The sequence below is a fragment of the Morone saxatilis genome, unplaced genomic scaffold (genome assembly GCF_004916995.1).
Source record: "Morone saxatilis isolate NCDOM2014 unplaced genomic scaffold, NCSU_SB_2.0 Contig3, whole genome shotgun sequence".
NCBI lineage: Eukaryota > Metazoa > Chordata > Actinopteri > Moronidae > Morone > Morone saxatilis.
This window is the reverse complement of record NW_023339873.1, coordinates 8,619,817-8,634,803: the sequence shown is the minus strand read 5'-3', so window position 1 is coordinate 8,634,803 and position 14,987 is coordinate 8,619,817. Positions and strand designations below refer to the sequence as shown.

At 41.5% G+C, this 14,987-nt stretch overlaps 1 protein-coding gene across 1 annotated transcript in view; it reads right to left on the bottom strand.

Moving 5' to 3' along the window:
* Nucleotides 1-1,669: 1,669 nt before the first annotated feature.
* Nucleotides 1,670-14,987, bottom strand: part of myo10l1 (myosin X, like 1) — a 42,983-nt gene continuing 29,665 nt past the window's right edge. The window contains exons 14-44 of the mRNA XM_035673679.1: nt 14,252-14,318; nt 13,883-13,975; nt 13,691-13,759; nt 13,512-13,594; nt 12,917-13,019; nt 12,459-12,539; nt 12,211-12,335; nt 11,995-12,112; nt 11,743-11,849; nt 11,320-11,620; nt 10,359-11,198; nt 10,038-10,161; nt 9,808-9,949; nt 8,833-8,937; nt 8,619-8,714; nt 8,439-8,532; nt 8,265-8,320; nt 7,823-7,965; nt 7,233-7,427; nt 6,844-7,001; nt 6,628-6,748; nt 5,735-5,883; nt 5,374-5,522; nt 5,070-5,277; nt 4,836-4,972; nt 4,524-4,647; nt 3,642-3,995; nt 2,761-2,937; nt 2,479-2,670; nt 1,977-2,104; nt 1,670-1,784 (exon numbers count right to left, since the gene is read on the bottom strand). Coding sequence (XP_035529572.1) covers nt 1,670-1,784; nt 1,977-2,104; nt 2,479-2,670; nt 2,761-2,937; nt 3,642-3,995; nt 4,524-4,647; nt 4,836-4,972; nt 5,070-5,277; nt 5,374-5,522; nt 5,735-5,883; nt 6,628-6,748; nt 6,844-7,001; nt 7,233-7,427; nt 7,823-7,965; nt 8,265-8,320; nt 8,439-8,532; nt 8,619-8,714; nt 8,833-8,937; nt 9,808-9,949; nt 10,038-10,161; nt 10,359-11,198; nt 11,320-11,620; nt 11,743-11,849; nt 11,995-12,112; nt 12,211-12,335; nt 12,459-12,539; nt 12,917-13,019; nt 13,512-13,594; nt 13,691-13,759; nt 13,883-13,975; nt 14,252-14,318 — 4,954 coding nt within the window. The remainder of the gene's footprint in view (nt 1,785-1,976; nt 2,105-2,478; nt 2,671-2,760; nt 2,938-3,641; nt 3,996-4,523; nt 4,648-4,835; nt 4,973-5,069; nt 5,278-5,373; nt 5,523-5,734; nt 5,884-6,627; nt 6,749-6,843; nt 7,002-7,232; nt 7,428-7,822; nt 7,966-8,264; nt 8,321-8,438; nt 8,533-8,618; nt 8,715-8,832; nt 8,938-9,807; nt 9,950-10,037; nt 10,162-10,358; nt 11,199-11,319; nt 11,621-11,742; nt 11,850-11,994; nt 12,113-12,210; nt 12,336-12,458; nt 12,540-12,916; nt 13,020-13,511; nt 13,595-13,690; nt 13,760-13,882; nt 13,976-14,251; nt 14,319-14,987) is intronic.

Below are 14,987 nucleotides of genomic sequence, written 5' to 3'. Positions count from 1 at the left end.
ACATACAGCAGCATTACAACACAGCACTTCAGGGTGGTTAAGATAGCTGGGGGCATACAGTAATAATAGTAGTATCAGTAATAAAAGTCATAAATGTTCATAAACAGGTTTGGAAACACAGACAAACTGGAGCTCTTATGCATTATTGTATAAGTCACTGATCTTAGTAAATAAAAAAGTGAGAATAGCATGAGCAGACAAGGATATACAGTATTTTATGGCTCCAATTGATGCTGCAGAGTGAGTCCCACAGATAACAACAATGATAAATTCATCAGAACACTGTGAAAACATGACCACTGTCCGCCAGCTTCATTATGGTCTGTGTTTTTACTATTAACTCTTATTTCTCTGTGAGTCACATTAATGGCACAGCCAGTGAACGATGTACAGTATTGGCATCATATTCAGACATACACTGGTCATTATTAACACCATTCACTTGCATGTATTTTACACGAGAGGTGTCACATTGCATTTAGTATGGCATCTATATACTGTACAGTGCAGTGTCCACCGAAAATTCATTTATAACTCTTATAATGTGTGATATACAGTACAAAACAATACATGTTGGTTCAGTTTATGTGTATGTGAATATACAATAGATATATGCAGTGTGTGTTATATGTAGACATAGATAGGGAAATGTTTTGTCTCATACTATTCAGGTTGATACTGTTTTCTTTGTAGAGCCAAGTGAGGCCATGCACAGACTCTCCATGTCAAGCCAAACGTGACCACAGAGCCTCCACTCTTTCTTCTCAAGAATATCTATTTGATAATGTTCAGAAATATTTAAAGCCACTTCAGTTGGCTGTGTTTTCTTCTTGTGGCCACACGGTGGCACTGACGAGTGAGTAAGTGAACACTATGTCAAGCAGGGAAATCTTTTTCCCCTTTGGTAGCCCCGAAGAAGAATCATCGAGTCCTTTTTCTCAGTCACAGACAGATGTAATAACAGCTGATATCACAGATAAACGACAGCGAAAGAACAACAGAGAGAAAGCAAGCAAGAACAAGAATTCAGCATTATAACTTAATACCAAACAAAGATGCAACAGGAGTGAGGACACGAGAAGAGAAAGAGAGAGACTCTGAAATTGGAGGAGAGAGAAAGAAACAGATTTAACTGAGAAAGTGTGGCTTTTCTTCTGTCTGGCAGTGCGCTGAGGAGGGGGGGGGGGGGGGGGCCACCTGGGACAGACTGGGGGCTGGGGCCTGGCCGGCCTGAGTTGTGCTTTTATTACTGAGTTTTGTCCGGCAAAGGAAAGCGGGAGGAGAATTTGGAGGTGTGCTTTGAACATCTACATGCAGGGACTGCAACTGCTTGGAGGGGGTTACTGTATTTGAAAGGACCATCCAAAATACAGGTTTGTTTTTGGTTCGTCATGCTCATTTCTAATAGATCCCCCAATCCCTTTTTCAAGTGAAACCCAGTGCCATCAGAGTGTGCGTTTGGCCCTCCCTGGTGTCCACTTCTTGCTTTCCCCATTCTTCATAGACGCTCCATCCCACCACCCCTGAGGTTCATCTGAGGATTAGTTGTTTGGTGCGACTGGCCTCCATCCAAACGAGACGGACGCAACCAATGCCCGGGGGGTGCGGGGCTGCACATTTGTTTGCCACTGGATGAACGCGGGAGGGCTCCTGACTGGTTGGTGGGCGATCACCTGACGCCAGGAACTGGTGATGCCTGGTCACTGGACATGGGATGCTGGCAGCGCTTCTTCACATCCATGTTAATGTAGGCCCTCATGCATGCTTGGGATCCTGCCCCAACCCTACGCAGAGAGAGAAAAAAAGTGGTGGGACGGTAAATATGTGTACTCGTTTGGCTGTGTGTGTAATTAAGTGTTAATCTGTTAGAGAGGAATACAGCAATTTAGTATTGGATTTCCATAAAGTTACGGGACTCAAAATATACAAATTTAAAAAGAAGACTAGAAAGAAAAGAGGTGGTTTGTGTTATGTACACTGGAATATCTAATGTGTTTATAGCCTTCGTCTCTGAATGGCCACAGTTACAGACACAGCCTCCCTCAATCCGAGATGGGAAGGTGGCGTGGCAGGGGGAAGCTATTCGACCACCCAACAAGAACTTCTGAAGAAGTATACTAGCAGCCTTAGTTCCTAGTACAATTCATGCTCCGAAAACCCTGGATCCTGCACTTCCTATGGCCCATCTTTTAACACTGTTGACAATATTTTACAAAGCTCCCATCAGAGCCACAGAAGAAGTTATATTGGACTTTATGGAGTACTACTAACATAAAAAACATACATTCATAAAACTACATGCATATGTGTTGGGAAGAAAGCAGGTCAATACAAAGTCTACCCCAGTTCAGACAAAACAAGAATAACAAGATTGTGGTGGGCATTTCTTAATTACAAAAAAAACGATTCAATGATAAAAATAATGAAAATAATCCTTGCAGCCCTAAAGGGAATGAAAAATAAATCATGAGCTCTCACCAGTGGTGTCTCAAAGAACATCTCCCTCTCATCCACGATGATCTTGTAGGTGCACGGCTGTGAAGCCCCAAAGAACGTGATGTGTTCGTACTGGAAGGTCTCCAGTGGCTTAGGTTCACCTCGTTTATACACTGACACGTTGTCAGCACTCACACTCAGCCACAGATCATGAGGGAAACCACCCTCTTTACACTACAGAGACAGAGGAAACAACAGAAAAGAAGTGAGCAGGGAAAAGAAGAGGTTACTTGCATAAATCTCTGAAATCCATCATTTTCTCACCTCCACATCAAACAGAGTGGATCCGTATCCAGGCCACTCCTTGATGATGCTCATGTATTTAAGCATGGCCTGATGCTGAGGCATGCCCTGTAGCCGGGTCCACTTCTCCAGAACACTAGTCCGTGTAGCAGACGTTTCCTCCTTCACCCACATCTCCAGCATCTGCTCTTCCTCCACCTGCAACAACACAGGTCAGCCAATCAATGAGGAATACTGATCAAACTATCAATCAGTCAGTCAGACATTTAAAACCAGACTGAGTTCACTGATCTTATGGGAATAAATATTTGCTGGTGGATTGGTGTAAAATTATGGATTTATATTCATATTTATCTTCCCCAAAGTAAGTATTTATTAAATTAATTTAAACAGTTAAATGAAATATGATTTATTCATGTAACTTATTTCATTTAAAAGGTATAGGAAATATTACAATTCTAATTCTTAATTAAACAAAACAAAAATACAAGTTACATTATAGCATCAATATTTTAGCTTTCTCTAATTTAAAAGTTACTAAAAACAAAAACATTTTGAAGCAAGTGCTTTGTTTTACATATTGACATTGTTATCTAAAGGGCATATCTGCATGTTTGCTAATTTTAGCTCAACAAGAAATTATTTATACTATATATTTTTTAATTGCATGCTTTATAGTTTAAATTGTTTGATATAAGTTACAAGCAGTCATTGGTCTCCATTCATTTCCATGCTGAATGAAAATAAATCAGTAGATTTATGAAACTGCTGTCTCTTTGTTTAAGTTTATTTAAACACATTTTTTTAAACTAATATTACATTTTGACTTAACATTGACATTAATTATGTAGTTATGGTTGTATTTGCAGTAAATGGGCTTAAACTTTACTTCCATCACTCACCTTCTGCTTCTTCAGTGAACCAGTCTTGAAGCTTCTCCTCAAGGTGCCATCCAGGAAGCTCGGGGTCTTTCGTTTCTCTGCCGCGACCGGGATACCTCCCGGTCCTCCCACCGTGCCCTTCCCATCTCCTGGTCCTCCCCCTCCTGCTCCTCCGGCTCCACTTGCCGCCCCCACGCCTGGTTTGGTGGAGTGAAGGATGCGATTGCGGAGACGTCCGATTGGATAAACGGTTCCCAGGCTCCACCCGGCACGACCCGCCTCGTCACCATGGAGATACTGGAGACGTAAAGCGGCCAGGTGCTGCAAAGTCTCCTCTGAGGCCGGGAAGTGACCACTTATCAGAGACTCGTGGGCCTGAGAGAGACGTAGAGAAGAAGAGAGTGACAATGTTATCACATTTCTTTTCTCACAAAATACAACATCGTAGTTTGTTACTAAACATGACATCACACCAATAACATGTAGTATTCTGAACTAATTACTAAAGTATTAGACATTTTATTTGTGCTATATAATATATTAATTCAACATGATATTCCCTGATGCATTTAAAAGGTGTTTGAGCCAATTTATTGACTACAGAAAAGGCTCTTATATGAATTGGTAAGAGCTGCTATAAGTGGGAAAAGACAGGCAAGTGCTATGAGGACAAGAAATTAAAATAATTTAAAACACAAGTACATTTAACTATGTAGGCAGTGTAGAGTGGGTGCTGTTGGGTAATTACTTTGAACAAAGAAAATTAGTAATCTCATTTCAATTTCAAAGTGATTGAACTGATTAACCATCCCACAACTATGATGGAGTGTTTATGGCTGTCTGGAATAAGATTTAAAGCATCAATTCTTACTTCTCACACCCACACTGTGCCGTAAGGCTCACCTGCTCAAACATGAAAGCAAACTCTACTCCTTCTTTTGGCATGCTCTCCACATCCAAGAAGCAGTAGAGCTTGAAGTAGAGTTTCCATTCACCTTCCTCCTCCTCTTCTTCGCTACCTGCCAGTCTGGAAAAATAAATAAAACAAACCCTGGATGAGTTATCACACACAGAATAAAATAACAACAACAACTCTTATTATACTAATTATTATCAAATAATTAGTCAGATGGATTTAAACCTTCAAACAATTGACATATTTGTGCACATATAATTGTAACAGATAATCCTGCTAGTTCATAGGAACAGAGATACCTTTCAAACTTGGCCAGAACATCTGCCACAATCACTCTGCTCTCCAGAGCTCGGTCTGTGAAGGCGTTGTGTTCGAACAGAGAAAACAGGTTCTTGCTCTCCTCCATGGCCAAACCTCTGATCAACTTCTCCACAACCTGCAGCAACATAACATAAAAGCACGGACCAGTTAGTAACAACACACGCTGTTTGACTGAGAGGAGGGTGTGTCAAATTTGTTTTTTTGATGTGCACCTCTCCGGCTGTGGTGTGCGAATTGATGGAGATCTTGCAGGAGCCTCCCCCATGGCAGTAGACGGTGGTGCTCATCTCCTGCCTCACCAGCAGGGCGGCGATCTCCTCCTGAGAGGGAACGAACTCACGAGTCTTGGTCTTCTTTAGGGATTCCCCAATGAAACTGGCGTAGCGCTCGATATCTGTGCCGGGAAAGCGCTCACGTACCCTGAATCAGATCACATTACACCTTTATAACCCATTTCTTCCACGAGTGATGCATAATTTGTAATGCAGACACACACACACACACACACACACATACCTCTTGAGGTGGAAGCGGAGGTATCTGAGGATGGCTCGACTGGGTAGGAAGGTGCAGCTCATGCAGGTGAGCAGATGCCAGTGTGCTCGATTAGCTGGGCTGTTAGGCTGAGGCACATGATTGGTCTGCTTGATCACCTGAGAGTATACCTGAAAAACAGAAATATAGAGGCAATTCAGAAATCTGAAGTTTAATCAGCCAAATACAGGTGTCAAATCACTGCATACGCAATGTGTTCTTATATGTTATGTTATGTTAAGTACAGAGACTACGGAAGTGCCTAAAATTGGCAGGTAATACTATAGAGAACACTGAGACTTGAGAAGTAAGTGAAGAAAACTTTTCTTGACAAATAAAGTACCTCATCCCTGAGAGGGCGCAGGTCCTGGCAGGTCTGCAGGATGCCCTGGATGATGGGCACTGTGTCTGCCAGGGTCTCCATCTCCTGCAGTGAGTTGAAGACTCGCACAGCCTCATCCTGCAGACTGGCATAGCCCTGCTGCCTTTGTACTGCACACAGACAAAGATAAAAAGAAAAGAAAAAGGTGAACAAAGATAGAGAAGATAAAGCAATATTATTGATGCAGCTTATTGATGATACTAGTGATGGCAGCAGTAACAGATATGACATAGAAAAGATGTATATGTCAAAGACTATGAATCATGAAAATAAAGGACAGTGACTTTTAAATGCACAGTTTGTGAAAGAAGAATAAGAAAGTGGATCCTCCCAATACCCATACTTATGGTATTTACGAGTTGTCAAGTGTCTACTTGTGTGATGTATTTCTAGTAATTGCCAAAGTTCCCAAGTGCCTGTTAAGACCTCAAGCCTGTTGTAGTTTATCATTACATTAAAGAGACACAACATTATTTTGAAATGTTTGTGTCTGACACAATTTCAAAGGATGGAACATGTATCTCAAAATCTTTGATAAAATATATTTGACAGTGTCAGATATGCAATATTATTTTTAGTAGTCCCATTAAGAAGAACATATTGTTAATATCACAAAATTATGTCTGTGGAGGTTTTAAATCTGTTGTGTTTGGAGATGAATAATAACACTTGTGGGTCATAAACTTAATCTGCTTCATGTCTTCTGATTATTGTCGGTCCAAAAGCTGTGTATTGGCATATTTGTGACATTTCCTGAACCTCACAGTGCATGCTGTGCTCAAGGCAAGTGTGGGTACTGAGACATTCCCAATTGATTTTAGGCTGTAGGTTGCGGATTTTAAGTTTTTACTCACGGCTGTTGACCTCTCCATAAGGGAGCGGCAGTAGAGGGGAGTGCAGAGGATGCTGAGTGTATCTGAGGATGGGGTTCCTCCTGTACATTTGCTCCACGATGTCTGGGTTTACACTGTTCTCCTGAGGGGACATGAAGAGATCAAATTCAATTTAGGAGTCAGTTTATGTTAATTAATTTGAAGATTTAATTGTGAATGTCTCTGTGTGTGTTTTACCTTGATGTCTCTGATGAGCTGCAGAGTTGGAGTTTCTATGGGTGTCTTGCTGTCTATGACTCCCTGTATGGCAGCTGTCCACCTCATGGCCTCGTTCAGCATCTTGGTATAGAGGCGGTAGGAATGCTTCCTCCCATACACGGTGATGTTCCAGTAACCTGCAAAAACATTTATTAAAGCATCTATTACCTAAAAGTGAAATACAAAATATTACCTCTAAGGAACGGTATAATCATTCTCCTTTATTTAGTTTAATGAAATCCATTTTTTTTCATGCATATAATTGTAGAACTAGAATCCTCTCTTTACATCTAGTCTCAAATCTCCTATGTCTAATCCCTAATTAAATTTGCCCTTTCTGCCTTTCCCCTTCATTTCTCTTTCCTCACCTGTCTCCCTGTGCACTCGTTCATCCGGCTGAATGATGGAGCAGAGGGAGTTGAGGACCAGAGTTCCCATCTTGGAGGAATTTCGCTCCGAGCTCTTGTAGTAATCCAGGGAGCTGTGGGTCAAAACAAACCAGCGCTTCTTCAGCTTCAGGGAGGTGCTCTTAGCATTCGTCTTCATCTCCTTTTGGAGCCAGCCTAAAAGATGATAAGGCAGGATAAGAGAAAAGACAAGGAGGAATGTAATGTTTTTGTATAGTAAGAAAAAGTATGTGGTTCATTGGATAATTATTTATGCATCCACAAGGCCACAATTTCTAATTTTCAGATATAAAATGGATACTTGATAACATATATTGTTTAGAAAATTAAAGTGCTTTTAACAAAAGTATTTAACAAACATTTTATTACACATATATTACCACATCTTGCCAATTTTTTGCTTATATTTTCAGTGTTAAATATACAAAGTAAACATCCAAACTTTTTATTTATCACCATCTATAATTGGCTCTCTGTTGCGTCTGGTATTATTCAAACTATTCCTAAAAGTCAGATCTTGTGATTGTTCATCTAAAAAACATTGTTCTCACCTCTAACAAGGAACTCCTGCCCATCTATCCTGGCGTCTCCTTTGGGTTTCTGTAGCAGACTGATCCAGTGATGCATCTCCTCTGGTGTGTCACTGTTACAGTGGATCACACGGTTGGCCGTAATGATGACAAAGGAGTTGGGCCTGCAAAGGTCAAGAGATAGACTTTTAAATAAAAAAATCCAACTTTAGATAGTTACGGGTTGTATGAATAAGATGGATAGTGATGGCATGTTGAGTTTTCCTGTTTTCCAGGTAAGAGAAACAAAGAGACAACAGGTCTGTTGTTCAAATGCAGTTTTTAAAAAGGGATTTGGTCTATTGGTCATCATGGTCTTTGATGGCCACCAAACACCAAACCAAAAGCTACAAAATTCAATAAATTTGAAAAACCGGTTAAACAACGAAATGTTCCTTGACATGTAAAGTGAATGAGTGCTTACCGATCAGGGTTGTCTGAAGCACAAACAGAGTCGATCAGCCCCACATCAAGAGTTCCCTGAAGGACAAAAAAGAGGAGGAGGAGAGAAGAACAATTTAAAACACACATTAATGGTGCACTATTGCCTACGGAAGAATGATAACTTGTTAAGATCAACTAGTGTTCAGAGACTGACCACAGCGTTCTTTGGGTTGGCCTGTTCGTGTGACATCTCCAGCAGCTGCTCAGGAGTGCACACGCGAACCTTACTGAGCACATTAAACCATCCACTGCACAGAAGGACAGTAAGAAGTTAGAATATATAAATCAACTCAGATACAAATAGTAACTTGTTGCTGTTTTCTGTCCACCACACCTTGCATCCTCTGGTGACTCAGCGAACACTTGATAGGTCCTCTCATCCGTCACAATGTTCAGAGCGTTCTCCTTTTCATGATTATCCACAATCTCCCTGTAAAAACACAATTACACATGTCTGAGGGACGCAGCTGTTGTCTAGAAAACCGAGAAACAATGAGGAAGGGGAGTTATGTGTGTGTTTTGGGACTGGAGCTTCCTAGAAATCATACTTGGCAGCTCGGATGTCGATGGTTCCCTTCAGCTTCTCCTCACTGTCGTTGTCGTAGTACATCAGCTTGCTGTCCCTCAGTACAAACCAGCGCATCTTCCAGTTTCTGAGGTAGAATAGGACACAATGAAAACAAAGGCCAGGACAATCCACTCTAGACATTATAAAGGTTTACGTGACCCTATAAATGATACATATTGTATTGTATAGAATACAATGGTGGCAGTAACTATACACAAAACCTACATTAGTGTAATTTGACTGTACTTTAGGTTTATAAATAATATTTTTGATTGTATAGTAACATTAAATCCTTTCATTTTCTCTTATCTAATTAGCCTCTTCAGTTCATAAAGATCACACATTCAAAAACACAACTTCCAAGACCCCTATAGAAGTAAATGATATTAGCTTTTAATGCTTTTATCCTTGTTTCTGCTTTTTCTTTAGTTTTTTTGTGAGTATTTGGAACAGTGTGTTATATGTAAGTTGTTTATGATGACTTTATGAACTAGATTAACTAGGATTTGAGAAGTTAAATCTCAGGTAATTCATCCGCAGTACACCAGCTTGTGTAGGACAATGAAGTCTTCAAACACTGCAGAGGGTTCAAAGCATTAAGTTAGACATGTGTTACATATGAACACCTCAACAGGACACAGGGGCTTATTCATCCAAGACAGATGGTCAATCACATGCAAGACTGTCTTTCTTACGATCAAGCCAACATGCAACCATCAGCCAAACTGTTTATTTCATGCATCATGTCATTACATAAAGCTAGCAGAGCTTTAATTTGGATGAATGTGCATTTTGAATTTCTTGTGAAGGTTTGTAGGATGTTATCTACCCAGTGACAACTACATAATCATTCAGTTCATTCATTTCTTGTTCCTACTTTATGAATTTCCAAACAGAGATCAAGTCCAGAATTCAATTTAATTAGCATGCAGCTACGCTCAGTAACAACTACAACAACCTCCGTGAGAGAGTAGAGAGGCCTCCTCCCTTCTTGTAGAGCCAGCCCGACTTGAGAGACTCTTGTTTGGACCGGAACCACATGAAGGTTTCATCCTTCAACACACACCAGCGCCTCCTCCACGGGATCATCAGACCAGCTGAAGAAGCAGAGAATTAAATAACTGTTGTGAAAATACAATTGAGACAGCCATCTTTAGGAAAATACATAATATACTGTATACCCACCCTTCATGTAGAGGTAGCCGTGGAAATATGGCGGTCCATTTCCATTAAGCAAAGTCACTCTGCCATTAGTCACTTCTTCATCAGTGTCCATCATGCCGTCATGTTCATCGTCACTGTCTGCATACTGCAACATCATAAAATTACATGAATAATTATTTCTATATAATAATAACAATTGACCAGGAAACTGTTTATTACATTATAAGATTTTTTAAGGATGCTAAAATCAAATCATATCAAAATTGCAAATGTTCACTGTTTAGCTGCTCATACATATCTGCGTGCACGCGTGTGAGGATGCGTGTGAGTGTGTGTCCTCACAGAGTCAGAGCTGCCTCTGTAGGACTCGATGCTGGCATTGGTGCAGGTTGACTTTCTTGGATGCTCATCATCCGCCACAGTGGCGCTCCCACGGTTGCTCCCCGATACAGAGCTGTCATCTCCGGCATTGACAGACCCCTCCTCCTCCTCCTGGTCGTAATCCGACTCGGTATCGGCCGGCATGCTGTAGATCGGCTCCTCCCCGTCCACCAGGCTCTCCACCATGCTCACCTTCCTTTCCGGTTCCGTCTTTGCTCCTTCTTTCTTTTCCCCTTCTCCTGGGGGTGGTGGTGGAGGAGGTGGGGGGACAGCGGAGCCATCTCCAGGTGGAGGTAAAGGAGGAGGAGGAGGAATTCCGGGAACACCATCTGTGGGTAGAGGAGGTGGTGCAGGAGGCACTGTCCCCTCTGCAAAAGCAGGCGGGGGGGGAGGGAGGTGAGCAAATATCTCCTGATCCAAAGGAGCATCTGTCTCAGCAGGAGGAGGGAAGTCAGGGAGAGGGATGCACTCCTCCTCCGCATGAAACCCTTCGTCCACCTCCTCTTCTTTGGACGCGCCCCTGGTGGCACTCGCAGGTTTCGGAGCTTTCACCTCTGGAGCAGGTTTGGCTGCTTCTGCTCCCAGTGAAGGATCCACGCCTCCGAAGTTCAGAAGGTCGATGAGCTCTGTGGCCTTGCGGGACGCCTCTTTCTTCATCCGCTTGAGCTCGGCATCCCGTCGCAGCTGCAGCTCCTGTTTGGAGGACTCACACAGCTGGGACACCTCGTCCTCTCTCTTCTTCTGCAAGCGCTCGATCTCACGCTCCAACTGCAGGATCTCCTCCATCTGCCGGGCCTCATCCTGAATGGGAAGAGAGGAGAGAAGGGACATGTCAAGCATCAAATAAGCTAAATCTAATTTGCTTTATTCTGTAAATCAATGGGAGGACAATTCTTTTATTTAACTATAATAAGAAACGCACAGAAGAAGAAGCTGTTTCCTCTGGCGATTTAGGCTTTTTCTCTGCTCCTTCATTCACTTCCTCCTGCTCCCCTTCGGCCAATGGCTTCTTCTCATCCTCCTCTTTCTTCTTTTGTTCTTCTTCCTTTTTCTTCTTTTCTTCTCTGAGTTTTCGAACTCGAGCACGGGCCACCTGACCTCGCCTGTGTCTCTGCAGCACCAGCGTTGCCTTACATTGCTTCACGAATCGTCTGCGTTGGATGTGCTTTCTGAAGTGTTTCTGGAGGGTGATGACACTGGCTCGTATGCGCTGGAAGTGCTTCCTGTGGACAAAACAGAAGAGCAACATAAAACACAGTCAACAAGAACTAGCACAGATGCCTTAGTTGTTGCAGAGGTCCAATGTTGTACATGAATGCCTAAAAACATTTTTCCTGCTCCTTACTTGGCAGAGAAAGTGAGTAGGTGGGCTCGAATTATCATGGCAGCTTGGCGTCGGACTTCATCCCTGTCTTTCTCTAAACGCTGCTCTAGAGACTCTTTCAAAAACACCTGCAAAACAAATTTGAAGGCTTACCAGAAAGATGTATAATGTAATGTATAGAAAATCTATTAGACTACACAAGAGATAATGTTAATCTGTCATGATAGCTTTCTAGAGTCTGAAAGGGGTGTTGCCAAAAACTACAGATCTTACCTTGGTCTTGCCCAGCTGCCACTCTTTCTTGGTCTTGTCATATTTTATTAGAAAGTCTGTACTTCTCTTCTTATCATCTGCTGCTGCTGGCCCTTTCTCTTTCAGAATGATCTTATACCTGACAGGCAAAAAAGAAAGAAGTCAAAGCCTGGGGGACAACAAAAAAGAGATCTCAGCAATAACATCTCAAAGGGGTAAAAATGTGAGATTTGTTACCGAGAGAAGAAATCTTTGAAGGTTCTGCGGACAGGGAACCCGGCCCGACGAATCTTCACGGTCTCTAACATCCCAGAATACCTCAGCTGGTTCAGGACGACCTCTGGGTCAAACACACTTGGATTCTACAAGTAAAATAACAAAGATTATTGAACTGATACTTCATTAGGCGATGGTCAGTCAGGTTCTGAGACAGTATTAAAGTGAATTTGAGAACTAAAAGAGGTGTGACAGAGAAACAGGCTGACCTTTTGCATGTTGGGCTTAATACAGCGAATAAAGAAAGGGTTGGATACACTCAGAGTGGCCATGAGAGCATGGAGGGAGTCCTGAAGAGACAGAGAAAGACAATATTGTTTTTTGCATAAAAATGAACAAAATGACCGTAGTAATTATTTCACTGATAGTTACATGTAAGAAAGGGAAAAAAAACAGTTTAAAGAGTTCATATTTAGCTCTGAAGTTATAAATTGTTTAAGATATTCCCTGTTTCCAGTTTTTTAAATGTGAGGCTTTTCTGTTTGGCTTGTTTTATATCACTATAAAATTAATATCTTTGGGTTTGTGTCAGATAAAACAGGTCATCTGACTAAGTGCTTCCATTTATCCATAACTGTTCTCTCAAGGCTCTGATTTTTACACACTTTGTTATAAGTTGCTTGTTATGTCGGGTATCTAATAACCTTAAACTGCCTGCATCACTCACCCTGAACTGGGAGCTCACGGTAGGTTTGCGTCTGGCTGTGCCCATCTTCTCCTCATTGTTCCTGCTGCCAACTTTCTCAAACAAGTCATAGATGAAGTCCAGTCTGAGAGGCAACAGACACATAATGGATTACACACCAGCATATTGTAAATTCTTTCAGTGGAAATACTGATTCTCATTTCTCAACTTGAGAAAGAAAAATGATGATGATGTTTTTTTGTTCCTGAAAAATACAGACAGTTTCAGGAACTTAACTGTTTCCCTATACTCTTTGTATAATTCACATATTGTCATTTCCTGATGAGATTTTAGATGAGGTTGACAGTTTGCGGGATTAAATGGTTCCCAGACCTGTTTGGTTAAAAGCCCAAAAACAAATTTCTAAATGGTTTTCACCCAACAATGATTGATTTGATAGTAATCTTTAAAAATTGGTAGAATGAATTTCATATTACTTGTTACTTAAAAGAACGGCTAAACTTAAGTTGGATTTACCTTTCAAAAAAAGTCTACTTTGAATGACTGAAATGAGCCTATTAATACAATCTCATGACTTATTAGAGTGCTACTGGTTTAGTGTATCTGAATGTCCTGCCTGCTGTCCTTGAGCATGTTTAGGATGTCGTCTCTGAAGGTGTCTCTGTTCTTCTCCAAGATCCCCCTAACATCATACAGGACCTGACCAAGACAGACAGGTTTTTCATAAATCTCCCAGATTTCACACAATAACATACAGTATGACAACAAGAAGTGGCTCAGTTGTACATCACTCACCTCCCCGGCATAATGTTTGATGCCAAACTGATGGTCAGCAAGTCTTGGCTTTACATAATAAGGGTTTGTCTGTGGGGAAACAGGAAAATAGCATAAAATAAAAAAATAAAATAAAATATAATGTGACATTTTAACACCAGCACAGCACATTTTTTGAATAATGCATGCAGTTTGTTTTTGTAAATAACTCACAGAGTGTCTGCTGTGCAACTTTTCCAACAGTGTGAAGTCAGTTCCTTTGGGGAACCGACTCTCTTCATTCACTAGTGCCAACAAGCCCAGTTTCTTAAAGAGAGGGGAAAAAAACATCATGTTATTGCATCAGATTTATGAAATCAGCACCACTTTCTAAGACATCAGTCCAACAATATTAGATCAGTTTTCCAGAGAGCATCCGAGGCAGGCGTCCAACACAGCTCTTAAATGACAGAGAAGTAGCTTTTATTTTAACTCACTTCAACCAAAAAAAAACTCTGTTAACATTTCAACATCCTGGCCAGATGCACAGAAGATATTAGGATTGAAAGAAACATTTGTTATGACAAATTAATTTCCTAGTACCTTCTCTATAAGGTCAAGACACTCGGCGTTGTCCATCCAGTCTATGGCGTCCCACTGGACACCTTCCCTGTCGAGAGTAAACCCAAACAATTACACATGGAAAACTCATGTACAGTATTATTTAACTCCATATCACTGCACGACCTCACAACAAAACACTAGTTACAATATGATCACAAGATCAAAATGGTCATAATGTTATGCAGCCCCATACGCAACAAACTGTGTATTCTGACACCTTTCTATTAGAACCAGCATTAACTTTTTTAGCAGTTTGAGCTACAGGTAGCTCGTCTGTTGGCATCAGACCACTACGGGCCAGGCTGTCATTCCCAACGTGCAGTCAATGAGCGCGTTGGCCCACCCGTGACCCTTTCACCATTTCACCGCTTTCCTTGCCTTGGGTGATCACTTTTTTCTCTGACCACTGCAGACTGCAACACCCCACAAGAGCTTGCATTTTTTGAGATGCTGACCCAGTCGTAGCCACCCAAGGCCTTTTCAAATCACAACCCACGCTGCCTATACTGCTCTAAAACATCAACTAAAAGGACAAAAATGCATCCACTGCTGCCTAATATTATCCCCCACCCACGTACAGTGCCTATGATAACGAGTAAAATCCACGACTGCACCTGTCAGTGTCCATAATGTTAATGGCAGACTGGTGTATTATGCAGATTTATGCGTTATCCGTGTGTACTCATATCTGCACATGGATGAATGAATGCGTTGT